Source organism: Myotis myotis, unplaced genomic scaffold (genome assembly GCF_014108235.1).
Source record: "Myotis myotis isolate mMyoMyo1 unplaced genomic scaffold, mMyoMyo1.p scaffold_m19_p_8, whole genome shotgun sequence".
Classification (NCBI taxonomy): domain Eukaryota; kingdom Metazoa; phylum Chordata; class Mammalia; order Chiroptera; family Vespertilionidae; genus Myotis; species Myotis myotis.
The window spans coordinates 48,203,073-48,224,715 of record NW_023416390.1 but is presented as its reverse complement, the minus strand read 5'-3'; the positions used below and the strand labels follow the sequence as shown (position 1 = coordinate 48,224,715).

Below are 21,643 nucleotides of genomic sequence, written 5' to 3'. Positions count from 1 at the left end.
ATATGCACCCATATGTGGGATATAATGATCAACATAAACTGATGAACAAAAATAGATCCAGAGACAAGAGTCAGGGGAGAGGGCATTAGAGATCAACCAAAGGACTTGTATGCATGCATATTAGCATAACCAATGGACACTGGGCAGTGGGGGCTTGCTCTTGGGTGTGGGAGTGTCTGGGGGGGGGGTGTCAATCGGGGAAAAAGAAGACATATGTAATACTTTAAACAATAAAAAATAAAAATTAAAAAATAAATGATACTGCTCAAACTAAAAAAAAAAAGTCAGCCTCAAAACCCCTCTCGCAGAGTAAGTTCCAAATAGGGCATTCTGTGAGACCACAGTGTTTCATCATTACAGTAAAGAAGTTTTCAAGTCAAAACACAGCCAGGTGGATAGGTAGGTGGCTGCGCGGGTGGATGGGTGGGTGGGAAGAAATCAACAAAGAACTTGTATGCATAGGTGCATAACTTGTGCACACAGATAATAGGGTGGTGAAGGGGTGGGGGTGGGCTAGAAGTGGTCAATGGGGGGGGGGGAAGGGGACATAGGTAATAATTTCAACAACAAAGTTTAAAAAAATAAAATAAAATACAGCCATTATTAATTATTTTTTAAAAAGTCACATTTCATTGCTACTAGCCAGAGACCATTGCACAATTCACAGACAAACATCAGAGGCAAAGGCCAGAGGTCAGTTCAGGCATCACGTTGTTAGAATATAGAATGACAGAGAGGTACTGAGCCTGCAAAGGTAATACCACAGGAGAAAGCTTCAGATAAATACTACACTATTTATCCACCAACTACCTTTGCTTTTCACAAAAATAAATAAAAGGACATTGTACTTAATATTAAACAAGTTACTTTTTCTAAAATTGAACTTGGATTGAATCCTAGTTAGAATTAACTACCAACAAAATTCCTGGCACAGATGAAGAAACAAGGAGGGGAAAAAGCAAATATTGTGGGAAATTATCTCACTCAGCAAACCTAAAAAACATTTAGTACCCACACTAAGAGGATTTCTCTTCCTAGTTTTTCCAAACTTTTAGCAGCAAAACTCTTATCAAACAAACTCTTAAGTATAATTCTAAGATATAAAGTAAGTAAAAGTAATATTTTACTGCAATATGTTTATCTCAGAAATCCACATTTTATAAAACTTCTGTGAATTGAAAAGGCAACAATAAGAAAAGTGAGGTTACTTTCATTAACACTTAAATTTGGGTGTTATGGACGCCTGTAGTTTTTACCACAATCAGTTTCTAATTTATTTCACAAATATGTACTGGCAGCATGGTAATGAGATAATTAAGTAGTTACAAATGTTATCAATTTTTGTTGTAATGACACATTAATAATCTCACTTAAACTGATACGGGAGCTTTAAAAAATGTAGATTGGGGAATGTCTAACAGTTGCTCATGTTTCTCATCGTAACTACAAAAGTCAAAGGCAAACAAAGCCCAGCATATCTTCCACCATGTCATATAGTGCCCCTCCACCTTTTCTTGCCTTGTTTTGAATTGAGCCCAGGGAAGATGCCTGTATCATTTTACACAAACAGGCATAGGCTTGAAGTCAAGAAGAAACCAGCGCAGAGCCACCACGCTGCAAAACACTTGAAGTTGAAATGTTGGGCACTGAGGCAAGGGAAGCAGTGCTCTCAGTCGGAATAAAGCCAAGGAAACCAGGCCACATTGTCGGTCTCCAGCATGTTAAAATGTGTCATGTGACCTGGTAGAGAGTGAATATTAATTTATCATGGGTTTAAAGAAAGAGATTACATGTATTTGGCAGGAAAAGTTTTTAATCAAATGTGTGCAGAATCCCCACAGACCCTCCACAGAAACAGAGGCTCCTCTGGAGTGCAGCTGGAGGGCATTTGGTAGAAAAGACTTATGCAAAGCTTGCAGGATATGGTGGATTGGGAACAAATAAAAGCTAATATCTCTTTAGTAATTAATTCTGTGTCAGGTGCTGTGCTGAGTGCATAATGTGGATTATGTCTTGAGTCATCATGATGGCTTTGGGAGGTATTATCCTTGTTTTTAAGTTGAGAAGACTGAAGTTTTGATGAGTTAAACATACCTTTGTTAAGCCAGGTTGGGACCTAGTTAAGTGCAGTGAGCTCTTTGCTATTGTCCCTCTGCATTACCTGGCTCTATTGAATATTAGAACCAGTGGACTGTAGAGAATAGTTTTCCAGAAAAATATCATCTGGAGATTGGTACATGTTGCTCAATAACGTCAGCTTTTCACTTGAATTCTACTCTCATTTAGAGAAAATTATTAGTGTGCCTGGTCCCAGGACCTGCTATCTAATGTGGTTGCTCTAATAGTAAGCTATAAGAATTTTTCAATCCTTGGGAGTGTGTTTTAACTGGGATGACCCAAAATTCCTACTCCCACACTTTTTCTTGGCCTGTGCACCTGGGGAATGGAGACTGCTCTTGGGAAACTGCTTGGAATGGACCAAGTAATCTCTCTCTGAAACTGATCAGATGGAATGAAGAGAGAACACAGTAGTGATTGCAGAAATTTCTTTTAGGTGCTTGTTACTAATATGGGTATATTTGTTGGGCCTTTTTGAGGGAACATCTGAGGTTGGGAGACCAGGGAAGCAATAGGCATTAGAGAGTGTGTGGAAATTTAGAGTCAGTCCCCTTTGAATTTGAATTCTATCCTGTCACTCGCTATCTGTGCAGTCCCTTTACCCCTCTGAGTCTCCATTTCTTATATTTAAAATGGCACCAATACTTTATAAGATTGTCATAAAGATTAGAGATCATATATATATAAAGCTCCTCATAGTGCCTGGCACAATAGTAAATGCTCAATAAGTGTAGTTGTTATTGTTATTAATACAGCAATATTTATGTTATTAAAATATCATTAATCCCTAATCTATGGAATGTTATTTGATACTGAGGAATAATCAGTCAAAATAGTGATAAAGATGTTGACTAGCCATACTCAGGAAAAGGGACTCGAGCTTATATTTTTGGCTGTTCCTCAGAGACAATATCTCCCGTTGGAAAGCAATGAGAAGACACCCTTACCAGACCAATGACGGCTGCTCCCATTCCAATGAGAGGGCTGACAGAAATGATGACCAAGGTCAGCTTCCAACCCTGGTAAAATCCCAGCAGGAACCCACAGATGCTCGTGGTCATGCGCTGAATGAAAATGGCCATTTGGTCAGCAATGGCATCATTGATTTTATTAATATCACTAGAAATAAGAGAGGCTTTTATCACTACAGTGGGATTGGTCAATTCAAATGTCTTACTGAGAAATCTCAGTCTTTCCCTTCTAAACACTCCTATCCTGTACCCCATCGCCCTTGGGAAACATGACTGACTCTCACATCTGGAAAAATTTGCTGCAGCTTGGGAGGTCATCAAGCCTTTTCTGTCACAGCCAAGAAAGTTGTCCTTAACCCAGTTTTCCCAACTGGTCTCCATTAAACATTGGCAAAGGCTTTTGGAAACCATCTTATTTGTCTCTTTTTTATAATTAGTACTAGAGGCCCGGTGCATGAAATTCATGTACAGGGATGAGGGTGTCCCTCAACTCAGCCTGCACCCTCTCGCAATCTGGAACCCCTCGGGGGGGGTGTCCGACTGCCGGTTTAGGCCCAATCCTATAGGCAGTGGGACATCCCTCTCACAATCTGGGACTGCTGGCTCCTAACCACTCGCCTGCCTGCCTGCCTGATTTCCCCTAATCACTCTGCCTGCCTGCCTCATCGCCCCTAACCACTCATTTGCCTGCCTCATCACCCCTAACTTCTCTCATACCTGCCTCATCATCCCTAACTGCCTCTACCTTGGCCCCTGCCACCACGGCTTTGTCCGGAAGGATGTCTGGAATGATGTCCAGCTGTCCAGTCTAATTAGCATATTATGCTTTTATTATTATAGATATCCTTGATCTGCCCTGAAGAACCAGTCTTCCCTTCTTTATTTCTGTTAAGTCCTTTTAGGTTCTGCTCACATACCAACTAATTCATAGAAAGTTATGTAATTCCTCAGAAAGAAGTAATATTTTCTTCCCTATATTTCCATAGCAATGTAACTAGTCTGTATACATGTGTATGTATGTGTATGTAATTATTTCATTCTGCTTATAGACAGTATAGAATAGTGTTTAAGAGGACAGACTCTAGAGCCAGACCCTGAGTTTAAACACAAGCTATTCTTGAGCAAGTTACCTAACCTTTCTGTGCCTCAGTTTCCTCATCTGTAAAATGGAGAGAATGACAGATCCTACCTCAAAGGGTAGTAATGAGGATTAGCTAATATATGTAAAGCATGTAAAACAGTACCTAGGATATAGTAAGCAGTCAACATGTGTATGTTCTGATTATTTATGTGTTTGTACCTTTTATCATCATACTAGGCTGTAAGTTCCTTGAGATGAGGAGTTCTGTGGTTTATCTTTATGCTTTGCATAGAGTAAATGCTCCAGAATATTGGTTGAATATAGTTACATTAAATTCACATTCCCATAATCTTTTGTTCAGTGGAGCAAATAAGCGTTTAGGACTTGATAGCAAAAAATGACCTGAGACATTATGCAGGGATCAGACAATTGTATTCTAGCAAGGCTATGTATCTGTCCAAGGTCTCAGTAAGGGGCAGAATGAGTGCTGGAATCTAAGGGTCCCAACATTCAGTCTACTTTATTTTCACTACACTGCACACTATCTTTAATGGGGCTTCAAAGCTTCATTCCATTGAACTGGTTCTAATTCCTCAGGGTTCAACTGGTTCTAATTACTCAGGGCTCATTCAGAATCACTGAGGGGGCTATTAATGACCCAAACTAGCATTCAGATGTAAACTGGATTTACAGACAGTTTTTTAGCTTGAATCTTTCTCAAACTATTATGGATTTTTTATTTTTGTTTTTATGTGCATAAAAATTACCTCAACAGTCAAAGCAAGGGGATTTGTTCTAGTTATATTGTTAGATACCTGATAGATACCTAGATTGTGACATCCCTCAATTTCTCCTTTTGGGGCCAAATAACCTACTTCTTCTAACTCTCTTCTGTAATGTCATTTCTAGTAGTTTAATCAAAGGCCTACAAACCAAATGATAGTATCCTGGCTTTTAATTTATAATGGCCATATTTGATAAAACATTACCCGTGAAAAAGCCATACCTATAAAAGCCCAACTTAAGAGACAAAACATATAAAAAATAACTGAGAATGACAAAATAAACTAACAAAGTGGAGACAGACTCATAGATACAGAGAACAGATTGACAGCTGTCAGGGGATGGGGACTGGGTAAGATGGGGAAAAGGATTAATCAAAGAAAAAAAATAAAGACTCATGGACACAGACAACAGTATAGCGATTGCCAAAGCGAACAAGGGTACTGGGAGGAGGTAGAAAAGGGTAAAGCGGGGATAAATGGTGATGGAAGGAGACTCATCTTGGGGTGGTAAACACACAATACAATATACAGATGATATATTGTAGAATTGTATACATGAAACCTATATAATTTTATTATCCAATGCCACCCCAATTAAAAAATAACTGAGAATGTTTCCAATTGTTATTTCATCTATACTAATAAAAGGGTAATATGCTAATTAGACCAGGATACCTTCAGGACATCCTTCTGGACGAAGCCATGGTGGCGGGGCCAAGGCAGAGGCGGTTAGGGGTGATCAGCCTGGCAGGGAGGGGCAGTTGAGGGCGAGCAGGCTGGTGGTGAGGGGGGAGTTGGGGGCAAGCAGGACAGCGGGAGGGGGGCAGTTGGGAGCAATTAGGTTGGTGGGGGAGACAGTTGGGGCAAGCAGGCTGGCAGGGGGGGCAGTTAGGGATGAGAAGGCTGGCAAGGGAGGCAGTTAGGGGTGAGCAGGCCATCAGGCAAAGTGGTTAAGGACAATCAGGCAGGTAGGCAGGTGAGTGGTTAGGAGCCAGCAGTCCCAGATTGCCAGAGGAGTCCCAGATTGGAGAGGGTGCAGGCCGGGCTGAGGGACCCCCCCCTCCCGCCCCCCCCCCCCGTGCATGAATTTTGTGCACTGGGCCACTAGTTTAAAAATAAGAGTTTATTATAAAAAAAAAAATCATACATACATACATAAAATGTCCTACCAGCCACTTACTCAGAAAATCTTGTATTCAGCTCTCCCACTGAATTGCAGTCGAACCACCCTATTTCCATTCTCATTATTTTTCTAAAGTAAAGTTTTCTCATTTTCTGTATTTGACGAGCTGAGGCAATTACCCAAGAGCATATCTAGAAATGGAGCAAGGCATGTTTAACATTGAGATTAACATTATTAATTCCTTCTCTTTTCAGAAGAAAATACTTTCACTGTAACAGTTGAGAAAAGGAGGGAAGTAATTCACAAAATGTCTCTTTTGGGGATCTGAGGTGTAAGTGCTGGCATCTGCTTCTGTTGCAGGGAAGCCAGAAGTCCTGGGTTTGAATCCAGCTCTGCCACTTTTAGACTGAACCTTACTGAGCTTCACTTACCTTGTGTGGAAAATAAGGCTCAAAGCACCAAAAATAATTATTGCTTTTAACTCACTCGTCTTGCATGCCATGTCTGAGTGAATTTTTCCCCTGAGAGGCCTGCCAACAAGTATTTATGCATAGTTTTCGAGCTTTTAGACAACAATTTTCAGAGAAAGCAAGACAACAATTATGACATAAGCTAATTGTTTCCCCTAACCAAGCAAAGTAAGCCTATTACTAAAACTCCCAGGGCCAAATGAGAAAAACTGATGCATTTCTCTCTTCAACTAGCACTAACTTCCTAGAATTATTGATTAAATGGGGGAGGGGGGGAGGGTTATTATTTTTTTCTACAGGAGATGGCAAAACATGAAATACTTTTTTCCTTAATAAGGGTTCAGTGACTCTAGGTCTTTCCATAGCTTAAATGTGCTCTACATTTAGTTTATAGCATTTGGGTTGAAATACAGTTGGGTGAGACTTTAGCATGAAAGAGAAGCAGAGTAAAGTTTGCTTTCCTCCAACTCACCACATCTGGCTTTCTCCAGACCACTCACTCGCCCTCTACAAACTCACCTGCAGTGTCTATTTCTGAGTTTAGAAGAGAGTATGAAGTAGGGAGGGAAGGGAAGGACAGGACATGGAAATTAAAGGTCTATCTGTCTCTCTAGACAACTGCTTGTATCCTCTCCAACTGAGAGGAAGAATCTTTCTCATTCTCTCATGGCTCCTCTGCCCCCACCCCACCACCCCTCAACCCCTCACCCCCACCCCCGGAAAAACAAGCACAACACTGTAGTCCTCAGGGCTTCTGAGTAACTTAAAAGTTAAGGAGTACACTTTTCATTTCATTGTAATGACTTTGAACCCAGATGTTGCTCAAGAAGTAAAATGGCCAAAGTGGCTCAGTGGTTGAGCATTGACCCAGGAACCAAAGGTCACTGGTTTGATTCCCCTGCCAGGGCACATGCCCGGGTTGTGGACTCCCCAGTAGGGAGCATGCAGGAGGTAACAGATCAATATTTCTTTCTCTCTCCCTCTCTCTTCCTCTCTCTCTAAAAAATAAATAAAAACATCTTTTTAAATGAAAAAAGAAAAGAAAAGAAAAAGCCCATGATAGTTAAAAAAGAAATAAATATAGGTGCTACTAACTTGAATATATCCTGTGATAAGAACTGCAACAGCGGTTCCAGCATAGTAACTGGCAAATTTGATCATTTCACTTTCAATGTCCATCAACCTTCAAAAGAGAGAGAAAATGTTAAGACTCACAAGAAGGATCAAGCTACCAAAGATTACATTTGTGGGTACAGAGAAATTTAACATACATGTATTATACATTTCTACTAAATATGGATAAGGCTTTTTATCTAAATAGAATTATGGACAATTCAAAAAAAAATCCCTAAATAGATCTCAAGGTACCAATCACAGCCGAGATGCCTACCCCCTTCATTTTTGCAGGCCCAGATGCTAGGGTGTGAAATCATCAATCTGCAGTTGTTGGAAGCCCGGGGGCCCTCCATGGCAACCCAGTGCTCTGTCCACTGAGGCCCCTTTCACTGGGGTTCTATGTGCAGTGATAGAGCAATCACAGCCACAGGGAGATGTGTGCTGTAAATCAGGAGGCTTGCTGTTCCTCTTTCAGGAATCTAAGCCGCTTTGCAAGTCCTCCATCTCAGAGTGACACTGTGAGGAATGTGCAATGTCATCTTCCCACAGAGGCAGAAAAACACTGTATTAGCAGAGCCTCTCTGCTGACTACAGCTCAGGAAGCTTCACTCTCCAGGGCGCTTTCTAAGGTTGAAGCCAAAGAACTTATGGGGAACAGCAAGAAAGCTCCACAGCGTTTTCCAGCACAGCTATCATGCTGTGGCATAGGGTTTGGGGCAGGGAGGGGAGGAAATCAGGAACTTTATAATTAGAAAACTAACATATCAGTTGATGACTGTCCTGATCCTCAGGGACAAGTTAAATGATATGGAGTCCATTTCTTTAGAAAATCAGAAAACAGCATCTTCACCCCACAAGCTTCCTGCTTTCTATCACAACTTCCTTTTGTGACCAGGCTGGAAGTGTTCTCTCCTCTACTGACCTCAAACCAAGTATCAAAGTTTAATTCATTTAATTCAGAACAGACTGTTATCTATGACAGATTTTATTGCCACCTTGCACTATTTTTCAATACCTTTATTGAATATATTTACATCAAATATGTACACACACACACACACACACACACACACACACACACACATATATATATACTAGAGGCCTGGTGCACAAAATTCATGCATGGGGGGGTCCCCTCAGCCCAGCCTGCACCCTTTCCAATCCGGGAGCCCTAGGGAGATGTCTGACTGCCTAAACCAGCAGTCGGACACCCCTCTCACAATCCGGGACCACTGGTTCCTAACTGCTCACCAGCCTGCCTGCCTGATAACCACTAACTGCCCCCCCTGCCAACCTGATTACCCCTAATGCCTCTGCCTGCTGGCCTGATTGTCCATAACTGCCCCCCTGCAGACCTGGTTGCCCCCAAATGCGCCCCCTGCTGGCCTGGTCATCCCTCACTTCCCCCTCTGCTGGCCTGGTCAACCACAATTGCCCACCCCTGTTGACCTGGTCGCCCCATGTAGCCTGCTGTTCAGTCGTTTGGTCGTCCCTCACTAACCCTATTGCCAGCCTATTCACCCCACACAGCCTGCTGTTCAGTTGTTTGGTTGTCCCTCACTAACCCCCTGCCAGCCTTGTCGCCCCACACAGCCTGCTGTTCGGTTGTTACTGTGACGGAGTCCTGGACAATTTGCATATTCCCCTATTATTAGTATATATATATTTGTTTTCCATGCTAGTACATTGCAAGCTACTTGAGGCCAAGGACTGGGTTTAAGCTGCTTGCTCACACTGTCTGAAGCCTGGTACAATATCTTCCACATAGTAGGTACTTAATAAATGTTTCTGGATTTTGCTTTGACTTTGAAAAAACTAGTGGAAGGGAAATAACTGCCTTGGCCAACCCCTCTGATAATCTCTAAACCAGCTAATAAGTCTGTTCTCACCCCATTCCAAGGTTTTCATAATGATTTAAGGGAACCCTGAGAATGAACAAGACCTAGAAAATCATAAATGTATATATAAGTATCCACGGTCAGAGGCATTTACAAAAGCTAACAACAGAGCGTATAATGAGTAAAGCCTTCTAATGAATAAAGGAGTCCATACTCTGAGTTCTTTGTTTGTGAAATGGAATTTGGGTGTCCAAAAACAGAAACCTATGGGCATTCGTAAGAAAGCTTTACTTAGCCTTCCTATGGTGCATTCATTCTACGGACACTCCAAGCAGAGGTGATTTAGTGCCTGTCATGAAAGACGCAGCTGCCAGTTATAAACAAACCTACGAGGATTTAGAGAACTGAGCACCTAGCCAGCCCCGGGATTTACTGGAGCGAAGGTCAGGAGAATTACGTCATCGCTGAGTGGTGTGGATAAGGGCACGTGCAGTTTATGATTCTTTTCACTTCTGAGGCACCTCAGAGATAGATGACTAACTCGTTTCTGTGTTATTCTTGGGAAGAAAAAGTTATCAGTTTTAGAGATTACTTGAGAATATTTCTGGAACAACAGGACAAACCTCTCAGGAAAACTGACAGGGAGGAAAAGAGAGGCTGGCCTTGTTCCTTTGGCTGCACATCAAACTCTGCATCATGTGCCTGGTGGAAAGTTCTTTTGATTATAAAATCCTGGAAAGGATTCTATAAATTGTGCAGGTGATTCTGACCCCAAAATGGCACCTTTTTTTAAAACAGCAAAATTAACTTACATCTACTTAAATAAATTAAGATTCCCTTGACTCATTCGTTGAAAAGAGGAGAGGGGTGTGAGGACAATTAGAAGGAAAGGAAAGAGATATTTTACAAATTATTAATATATGAGGATTTTTACCTTGCTTTTTATAAAAAATAAATGCATCATGAGAGTGAATCACTCACTTTACACCTCACAGTTCCATATTTACTAGAGCCATAGGTTTTTCACTTAAAATACCTAGGAGGTCATTATGACAAGGTGCATTGCTTAGCGAGGAGTTTTTCTTTCAATGGTCCTCATTCCCTGTAGACATAGGAACACTGGCACAGTAGAGTGAACATCCCTGTCAGCTCTAAACTGAGCATCACGATGCGGCAGAAACATGTTCATGTCCTAGCTTCAAGGTGTTGGAGACTCGGTATTCCTTAATGCAAGGGATATGTTGCTAGAACACCCACCCATGAGGGTAGCTACTGCCAAAATGGCTACGTCTTACTTCCAGAGAACCCAAAACCATTTTTTTTCCACCCAGGAATCTACTTTTTGTTTATTTTTAATCAAACTTTTTATTTTGAGATAAGTATAGATGAGGATGCAATTGTGAGAAATATTACAGAGAGCTTATGTATGCCCTTTTCCCAGTTTCCCCCCAGTGGTACATCTTGTGAAGCTATAGGATAGTATCACAATCAGGATGTTGAAACTGAATAATTAAGATCAGGGCAGACTCATTGCCACAGGATTTATCATGCTGCCCTTTCATATGCATCCATGTTTTTATGTGGCCACGCCTCCTTTAACCACTGGCTACCACTAATCTGTTCTCTGTTGTTATAGTTTCGTCATTGGAAGAATGTTCAATGGAATTACACAGAATGTAACCTTTTAGGATTGGGTTTTATTTCAATCAGCATAATTCTTTCAAGTTTCATCAACAGCCCATTCCTTTTTATGGTTAAGTAGTATTCCACGGTATAGATGAATTACAGTTAGTTTAATCCACTCACCTATTGAAGGATGTCTGGGTTGTTTCCACTTTTTGTCTTTTACAAATAATGCTTCTATTTTTTACATTTAAGTTCATTTCTCTGGGACAAATCCCCAAGAGTAGAATTGCTGGGTCATATAATAGTTGCATGCCTAGCTTTTTAAAAATTGCCAAACTGTTTTCTAGAGTGGCTGTCCCATTTTACATTCCCACAAAGGTATGGGTGATCCAGTTCCTCCACATCCTCACCAGCAGCTGGTGTTATCACTATTTTTTATTTTAGTCATTCTGACAGATAAATACTGATTTCATTTTGATTTTAATTTGCGTTCCCTAACCACTAGTGTGAACATCTTTTCATAGGCTCATTTCCCATCTTTATATCCTTAGTAAAATGTCTGTGTCTTTCCTCCATATTCTGAATTTTTTTAACTATTGAGTTTTGAGAGTTGTTTAGTTATAGTCCTTTGTTAGATATATGATTTGCAAATACATTCTCCTGGTCTGTAGTTTGTCTTTTCACCCTCTTAACAAGGTCTTTGTAAAAATTTTTATTTATTAATTTTGAGAGAGACAGAGAAGCATCCATTTGTTGTTCTCTCTATTTTTGCACTCATTGGTTGATTTTTCTATGTGCCCTGACCAGGGATTGAACCCAGAGCCTTGTCATACTGAACAGTGCTCTAACCAACTGAGCTACCTAGCCAGGGCAGTTAACATGGTCTTTTGTAAAGCAAAGATTTTAATTTTGATGAAGTCCAATTTATCAAATTTTATCTTTATGGATTATTCTTGGTGTCAAGCCTAAGCACTCTTTCTCTAGCCATAGAAAATGCTCTCCAATATATTTTTCTAAAATTTTACAGTTTATTTTTTACATTTAAGGTCATAATCCATTTTGAGCTAATTTCTGAATATGTTTATGTTTGGGATGTCCAATAACTTCTCCACCATTTAATAAAAACTTTATCTTTCCTTCATTGAAACTGCTTTTCCACCTTTGTCAACAAACAGTTGGCCATATTTGCGTGGGTTTGCATTCTCTATTCTGTTCCTCTGTCAATATCATACTGCCCTGATTATTATGGCTATATGATATGACTTAAAATTGGGTATATTGTTTTCTCGCACTTCATTCTTCTTTTTGAAAATTGTTTTAGATATTCTAGTTCTTTTGCCTTTTCATGTACATTTTAGAGTTATCTTGTTTATATCTACAAAAAATCTTATTTATATTTTGATAGAAATTGTATTAAATATGTATGTAAATTTGGGAGAACTGACATTGTTACTGTACTGAATCTTCCAATTGATTAACACAGTATGTGTCTCCATTTATTTTGGTCTTCTTTGATTTCTTTTATCAGCATTTTGCAGCTCTCAGCATACAAATCCTGTACATGTTTTGCTAGATTTACACATAAGTAAAAGTTTTTAAGTAGTTATAAGCATTATATTTTGAATTTTGGTACCCACATTTTTGTTGCTAGTATATAGAAATACTATTGAATTTTGTATTTTATCTGTATTCTAAGACCTTGTTGAACTCATTTATTGGTTCTAGGAGATTTTTGTAAATTCTTTGGGATTGTCTGTGTTGAAAATCATGTCATCTGCCAACTAAGATATCTGTAATTCTTCCTTTACATCTTCAAATATTTAATTGTAGTAAAAAAAAAAAAAAACCAATAAGATTTTCTACCTTAACCATTGTTGAATGTACAGTTTAGTAGTATTAAGTATTAAATCAATATATTTTTTTACCTCTTTCCTTCCTTATTGCACAAGCTAGAACTATGTTAAATAATAGAAGTGAGAGCATATATTCTTGCCTTATTTCCAGTCTTAGGGGGAAGGAAAGAGGTAAAATCTTTCAATATTAAGTATAATGTTAACTGTTGGATTTTTTGTAGATGCACTTTTTTAAAGGGAGGGTTTGCTTTCGTTCTTTTCATCACGAATAGATGTTGAAATGCTTTTTCTCATCTATGGAGGTGATCATGTGGTTTTATTTATTAGCCTGTTAACATGGTAGATAACATTGATTGTTTTTTCAAATATTGAACCAGCTTTGTTTCTCTAGAATATAGCCCACTTGCTTCTGGTGTATAATTTTTTTGGTATATTGCCAAATTCTATTTGCTAATATTTTGTTAAGATTTGGCATCTGTATTCATGAGAGTATAGTAATGTATAGTTTTCTTTTTTGTAATATTTTTGCCTGGTTTGGGTATCAGTATAATATCCTATATAATAAAAGGCCTAACATGCAAATAGACCGAACAACAGAACAACCGGAACAATCAAACAACCGAACAACCAGTCGCTATTATGTGTGCTGACCAACAGGGGGCATGTGCGGAATATGGCGGGTGTCAGCTGCAGTGGGATGGTGTGAGAGGGGGCACCAGACCAAGACAGGGTACCGGTCGCTGTTATCAGGGCAAGCCTCTGGTTGTTACTGAAAATTCTTTGTTCCCGCGCACACTGCGGCCCTACCCAGCACTCGCACCTGCTGCCGGCACCAGCCCCACTTCCATCCACTGCTAGTGCTAGAGCCACTGCTCACACCTGCTGCTGGTGTCCGGCAACAGCCCTGATCGCTCGGCACCATCAGCGGTAGTGAGTGGCAGCTGGCGGCCCTGTTCGCCCCTGATGGCTTCTCCACCTCCCCCTGCTCCTGAGGGGTGATTGGGGCAGTAGCTGCCGCTCACACTTGCTGCTGGCACTGGCCCCAATCGCTCCGCACCTTCAGAGGGTGTGAGCAGGGCCAGTGTCAGTGCATGAGAGCAGCAGCAGCAAGAGCAAGGCTGCTGGCAGACAGGGGGCTGGAGGCCATGGCGGGAGTGGCTGGGTGGGGACACAGAGGTTGAGCCAAGACCCTCCTCTGTGCCTACTGCAGCCTCGTGGCCCACAGTTCCTTTCAAGGTGCACGAATTTGTGCACTGGTCCCCTAGTTAGCTTCATAAAATGAATTGGCATATGTTCCTTCCTTTTATCTGGAAAATAATGTATAAAATTGTGTTGTTATTATTTAAGTATAGATAGAATTTTACAGTGAAAACGTATTGACCTGGAAGGTCCTTTTTTGGAGTTTTTAAATTATAAATTCAATTTCCTTAATAGTTAGAACTATTCAAATTATTTATACCATATTGGATGAACTGTGGTAATTTGTATTTTCAATCAATGGGTCCATTTCTCCAAGTTGTCAAATTTAAGTGTGTAGACTTGTTTATAGTAGTTCCTTATTATCCTTTAGAATAGTGGTTCTCAATCTTCCTAATGCCGCAACCCTTTAATACAGTACCTCATGTTGTGCTGACCCCCAACCATAAAATTATTTTCGTTGCTACTTCATAACTGTAATTTTGCTACTGTTATGAATCGTAATGTAAATATCTGATAGGCAGGATGTATTTAGGTGACCCTTGTGAAAGGGTCGTTAGACCCCCAAAGGGGTCACAACCCACAGGTTGAGAACTGCTACTTTAGAAGATGTTTGCAAGATCTGTAGCCATCTCATCTTTTATTCTTAATATTGGTAACTGTGTCTTCTCCCCCCCTTTTTTTTTGTCAGTCCTGCTAAAGGTTTGCTGATTTCAAAGGAACAGCTCTTTGTTTTATTGATTTCCTGTATTATTTTTCTGTTTGTTTTTTTAAATCTTTGTTACTAGAGGCCCGGTGCACAAAATTTGTGCGTGAGGGTGTGTGTCCCTCAGCCTGGCCTGCACCCTCTCCAATCTGGGACCCCTCGGGGAACATCCCTCTCACAATTTGGGACTGCTGGCTCCTAACCGTTCGCCTGCCTGCCTGATTGCCCCTAACCACTTCTGCCTGCCAGCCTGATCACCCCTAACCACTCCCCTGCTGGCCTGATTGACGCCTAACTGCTCCCCTGCCGACCTGATTGCCCCCAACTGCCCTCCCTTGCTGGCCCAATCACTCCCAACTGCCCTGCCCTACAGTCCTGGTCACCCCAACACCCTCACCTGCTGGCCTGATGGCCCCCAACTTCCCTCCCCTGCCGGCCTGGTCGTCCCCAACTGCCCTCCTTTGCAGGCCTGGTCGCTCCCAGCTGCCCTCCCCTGCTGGCCTGATGGCCCCCAACTGCCCTCCCCTGCTGGCCTGGTCGTCCCCAACTGCCCTCCTTTGCAGGCCTGGTCACCCCCAGCTGCCCTCCCCTGCTGGCCTGGTCACTCCCAACTGCCCTCCCCTGCTGGCCTGGTTGCCCCCAAATGCCCTCCCCTGCCGGCCTGATCTCACCCCCAACTGCCCTCCCCTGCCAGCCTGGTTGCCCCCAACTGCCCTCCCCTGCTGGCCATCTTGTGACAGCCACCTTGTGACAGCCACCTTGTGACAGCCATCTTGTGGCAGCCATCTTGTGATGACATCATGTGACGCCACCTAGGCTTTTATTATATAGGATATTATCTCATCTGCTGGCTGTTTATCTTCACAAAGATAAACAAAATTAATAAACCTTCAGCTAGATTGACCAAGAAAAAAATAGAGACGATTCAAATAAAGAAATGAAAGAGAGACATTACTACTGGTCTTCCAGCAATAAAAAGAATTATAAGCAAATACTTTGAACAACTGTATGCCAACAAGTTACATAATTTAGATGAAAGGCAAAAAAAATCCTTAGAAAACACTAATTTGTACATGTTAAACAGGTGAATTATATGGTATCTGAATTGTATCTCAATAAAGCTGTTTTTAAGTGTGTGGTCTTAAAGTGTCTAAATTCAAAAGAGTGCTTAAATGCATAAGTTACATGTACATTGCTAAGAAAATAGACTGAAATCCAAGAGAAAATAGAGACTCAGATTTCTATATTAATGCATCCATATGTGGGGCAATTGAGGATAGTAACTTCCCAATGGCTTTGGTCATCAGCCTCCAAGAAGCCCCTAATGATTCTTGTCTTCTGGTATTCACACTGTTTTGTGGTGCCCTCTCAAATTGTACTAGGGTTGGTCTGTGTGACCAACAGAATATGGTAGAAATGATGGCATGTCACTTCCATGATTTCATTAGCTTTTCAGAATTTATTTGCTCAGAATAATCAAACAGTAAGGTGAAAGACTGAAAGAAGATGAAAGAAGGGAAGTCCAAATATCAAAATGCAGTTTACTTCTATCCAATTAAAGTGTAAAAACCAATAAGTTAATCAGGAGGCCTAATGTTTTTCAGCATTTTTCACTAAGAGCCATTTGAAAGGCTTTAGCCTATAAATTCCATCCAATAAATTACAATTGGTATGTGGAAACCAATATAATGAAAGAGAAGAACTAGCTCCTACTATTAAACATGCATGCTTATGTTGATAAAATCATTGAGTCGCCTTGTATAGTCCAAGACTGATAGACCTATTATAATAGGTGGAGAAATTGGACTTTTAATGATACACTTTTTCAAGAAAGCAAGTTGCAAGGAGTTGGATAATTTGGGAGGCATATTAACTTAGAGGGAGGAAAATGTCCTCTCCCTTCTCCTTTGTCCCACCCAACTGCATTTTCTCAGTGATCTTACTACATGAAAGCTAAACAAACATAGTAATTCAGAGGTGTAACAGTATTAATGTCAATGACCATAATAATGCACAATTAAAGTATTTAACTCATCAAAGGAGTTCCTACTAAAGAAATGGCCCAAGAAAGGTGTGGTCTGCACAATCTGAGTTATCATATGAATTTTTTTTACATGTTTGGTATCATGTGGACTCACCTAAAGCCAGTGAGCTTCTGAAAACCACTATTTGCTTTTCACTATTTGCTCACCTTGAAGTACATGACCCAGTAATAGTGAATAAAGCCTGAGTAATGGATGGCCACAGTGAATTCCTTTCTAATGGACATTGGTGATGCAGAATAAAGGTAGATTCATTATTTAATTCATCTAATAACTATTTATGAGCACTTGGTATCATGGATATATCTCTAATTTTGATTTTTTTTTTTTTTTGTAAATCCTCACCCAAGGATATTTTTCCATTAAGTTTTAGAGAGAGTAGAAGGGGGAGAGACGCAGAAAGAAACATCAATGTGAGAGAGACACACCAATTGGTTGCCTCTCATACCACCCTGACAGAGAGAGGTCAGGGATCAAGCCTGCAACCAAGGTATGTACCCTTGATGGAATTGAACCAGGGACCCTTCAGTTCAAGGTCCAACATTATCCACTGAGCCAAATCAGCCAGGGCAATTTTGGCCCTTCTAATAGTTATTTCCAAATTTTAAAACATTATAAGATATACTTTTAGGAATTTTCTCTTAAAAAAATTTATCTTCATGATTATTAAGGACTTGGGTCTATTTACATTATAAAGAAGTCTTAACGCATTTTTTTTTCAAAAGGGGGAGTAATTAACTTTACATTTTGTAGTCATTTCATTCTGTAAAAAGCAGTTCATCTCTGTCCTCCAATGTAAATGAAAGACTTAAAAGATGGTCACTGGAAATAGTCACCCTTTCGTACAAACCGTTCTGAGTCTTACTTCTAAATTTAGAAAAAACACACATATATGTATTAGAAAATGTATTTCTAACGAGTAGGTTTAGTATTTTTCAAAGGGTACTTCTGCATACTGTATGTTATCCTATACTTTTCTATCAAGCACTAACTAGTTTTCAACTACATATTTATTTGAATGGTCATTGATTTAATGATGGTTTCAGAGATAGGAACCATACTCTTAAAATAACCACTGTATCCTTGATGCTTACACAAGTTTCTGGTACATAGTTGGTGTTCAAAAATTTTTGGTTAAATAGGTGAATGAATAAAATGCTATAAGAGTAGATAATGTTATGGAGAGTGATTTAAAAGGGTTTTTCATAATCTGGAATCAAGCCTGTTAAAAGCTTTTTAAATGAAGGTAAAAAATATAAATTCACTTAGGAAAGCCATTCCAAGTGTCTTCCTAGCGAGGTTGTGCCCTGCCTTTGGTTCTTAAACCTAAGCATGTGGATTCACATATGCAAACGACTTTGTTCTGTCCCTGAGGCAGCGTGAGGCAGGCTACAAAGTCCAAAACAGTGAGTCAACCTGTGTACTCTAACTCCACTGATTACCAGGCAGCTATTGGAATTATCACAAAGAAAACAGTAGTAGCACAGCCAGCTCTGGCTAACCCTGCATGGCTTCCTTCTGTTCATGACACCATACCACTCTTCCATAGAAATTCAACTACTAACTGAGACCAGCGCCCCCTACTCCAAGGCCTCTGGCATAGTAATAAAATTCCCATTATACGGGAAAGGCTGGGGATCTAGTGGATCATTAGCCATGGCCACAGAAGCTAAGGAATGGACGAGAGCTAGAAAAAAAGGAAAGGAAGTCTTGTATATAAGACATGACATAGAACTAAAGTAAAATCCATGGGCCATTTTCTTTTGGTATTAAATATTGGTAGCCCCATCCTCAAACCTATACACTGAAAAGTGGTTAAATTTGGATGATGCATTTAATGGGCAATTTCCAAATATGTTTTTTGTTAGGATGTCAAAACCTGGTAAGATAGGAGAACCTCAGGGCAGAGTAATTTGTAGAAATGTGGGTAAATTTATGTTTCTGTGTACTCTATATTAGATACCATTCCAGCTCAGTCAATATGTTCCCTTTACACATTTTGAATTACAGTTTAAGATGTGAACAAAAAAGTAAAAAATAGCAGCCTACCCACAAGGCATTCCATTTGTCACGTTCTGGTTGAGGGAGCTGTTGGTCCACACGATGGTGTTGTTTACACATGCTTTTCCAGGGATCTGGAGTTCTTGTAATTCAGTTTCGTAGTCAATAAAAACATCTGTCATGGTGCCAAAAATGAGTAGCACGCCTGGATGGGCTAGTCCATGGAGAAATGCACATAAACCTCCCACAAACATCAGCCAAATGTCAGTCGTTGAAGAAAATCGAAACTTGAAAAACAAAGGATTCAGAGGTCATCTATGGGTGAAAGCAGGAGAGGTAGGAGGACTATTTAATTTTAGTTACTAGATTCTGATAAATAGTATTCAACACCAAATTTTGTGGGATCATCATACTGAACAACAGAGTTCTCACTAATTACATAAAAATGAAGGGTATAGCAGTTACCTAAAACATTAGACTCTTACATTGTCAGTCCATGTTATTTCTTTCCTGATCTCTGAATTCACTTTCTTTATCTCAAGAGCTGACTTTATTAGTCTTATTACCAACTGAAAGAAGCCAACTTAGCTATTTGTCCACAACTTATGAGGGAAACAGTCACTGGCACGTATACCATTGCCATGTAGATATACTACGCAGGACATTCAGCAATAACATGCATTGGCTCCTAGAACTGATAATGGCAACGAAGAGTACCTGTTTGTGCCTAGAAATGCCTCCGCCATGAATAATTTGGAGAAAATACTTACACTATTTCTAAAGTCTTGTCATACAAATAAATATGCACAATATGATTTCTGTGATGATTTTTCTTACTAAAATGATCATTATAAACTTAGTGATTATTTTCCAGGACACTTTTCTGATCTACTGAGTAAGATTCGTGTGTTTAATCAGTAATACATTTCTAATTGCTAGTCAGCATGTTATCACATAGACAACGTTTATAACTGAAAAGGTAATCACTGTAGTTAAAAAACCTGCCAATATGACTAAAGATTTAACACTTCCTCCATGGTCTGAACGATTCATAGTTACAAAGCCTATGTCATAAGTCTGCACAGTCTTATTACCAATTGAAAGAAGCCAACTGGACTGCTGTCACCTTTCTTCTCATTTTGTAACCTGAAGAGAGAAAATAGGGATTTACAGACCATCCTTCCCAAATAATGAGAAATTCTCCCTAGGTTGTGATTCAATGAGTCATTTTTTAGCAAGAAAAAAAGCTCCCTCTGGTTGAGAAATTCTTCCCAAACCTGGTATCTTAAAAACAAGCTTTTATTCTTCAGATTTGCCTCTTATAGAGATTTCAGTATAGCTATATCTCATGTTCAGGAGAGATTCATGAATGTTTTTCGGAAGGCACTGAGAGAAAATAAAAAGTATTCCATACTCTCATTTATACTAATAAATAACTATTAGAGTTCAGCCTTAACCCCTGACCTATTTCTTTTTTTAAACATTTATTTATGTATTTATTTTTATTGTTGACAGTATTACAGATGTTCCCCATCTCCCCCCCCCCCCTCCGCCTACCCTTTTTTGCCCCACTCCACACAAGCCCCACCCCACCCCAGGCCTTCCCCACAATACTGTCTGTGTCCATGGGTTATGCATATATGAATATATCTTCTTTGGTTAATTTTTTCCCATTCCCTCCAACCCTCTTCCCACTGAAATCTGTTATTCTGTTCCACTGGACCTATTTTGTTTGTCAGTTTATTTTGTTCATTAGGTTCCACATATAAGTGAGATAATGTGGTATGGACCTATTTTCTTGTGGTTGGATTACCTGATTTAAAACTTCCTTCTAGCACTTAAAACATTTTACAACTACATTAAATAGTGTTGATGTGATGAAAAGTTTCCCTTAAACTCCCATATTTCCCATTAAATCATATTTCCTTAGTATTTCTTATTCATTTTATTTCTCAGAAAGTTATACTTAACCCATCTTTGACCTTCTCACTCCAAGGAACTCTTCTTCAGCTGAGTCATTCATTCATGGATACACCCTGGACCTTGCCTTCACCAGGAACTACTCTACTCCATCGCATACTGGGACAGCCCAGGCATCTTGTTTCCTCACTTCCTTCTCCCTTCCACAACTATTTGTCATCTCACGTGAGACATGCAGTCCCTTAAACCCTCCATTTACTTCTAATTAATTGCTAAACCTCATACAGATTTTGCTTCTTCCCCATGCATTCCCAGGTCCCACTGCCTGCCAGCTGAACCACACTCTCAACATCATCCTCAATCATCTCCCCCAAAACCCTCCTTGGAAACTTCATCCCTCCATCCATCCAGCATGTTTGCCATCTTCTCCTGAAGCCAGGCTGCTGGGCTGGCTGGAGACAAGATCTCCACCATGTGAACTGATACCAACATTTCATGCCATGCCTAGCATTTGGTTACCCTGAGTTTCCCTTCCAGCTCAGAGTAGAATCCCAAGTCCTTGGTGAAACATTCAAGGCCCTCCATGGTCTGGCCAACTGGTTCTCTGACCTTGTCTCCTCTTATTGCATGCCAGGTCTTGTCAGCTGAGCCCTCTGGCCTCTTTACTGACCTTTGTCCACACCAAGTTTGTTTCCTCCTCTGGGCATTTGCACTTGCAATTTTCTCCCCCCAGAATGTGGTTTTATCTACTTGGTCAATTCTCTCTCCTCCTTCAGACCTTCCCTCATAAGTTACC

General features: G+C 40.2%; 1 protein-coding gene across 15 annotated transcripts in view; it reads right to left on the bottom strand.

Annotated features, from left to right (window-relative positions):
* ABCB11 (ATP binding cassette subfamily B member 11) overlaps positions 1–21,643 on the bottom strand; it is a 91,944-nt gene that overhangs the window by 61,541 nt on the left and 8,760 nt on the right. For 12 of the 15 annotated variants that reach the window (XM_036320392.1, XM_036320395.1, XM_036320393.1 and 9 more), the window contains exons 4-8: positions 20,022–20,073; positions 18,976–19,214; positions 7,644–7,731; positions 6,136–6,269; positions 3,066–3,237 (exon numbers count right to left, since the gene is read on the bottom strand). In XM_036320392.1, coding sequence (XP_036176285.1) covers positions 3,066–3,237; positions 6,136–6,269; positions 7,644–7,731; positions 18,976–19,214; positions 20,022–20,073 — 685 coding nt within the window. Of the gene's footprint in view, positions 1–3,065; positions 3,238–6,135; positions 6,270–7,643; positions 7,732–18,975; positions 19,243–20,021; positions 20,074–21,643 lie in introns of those variants that run through there. The other 3 variants (XM_036320396.1, XM_036320399.1, XM_036320401.1) reach the window with 3 other exon arrangements.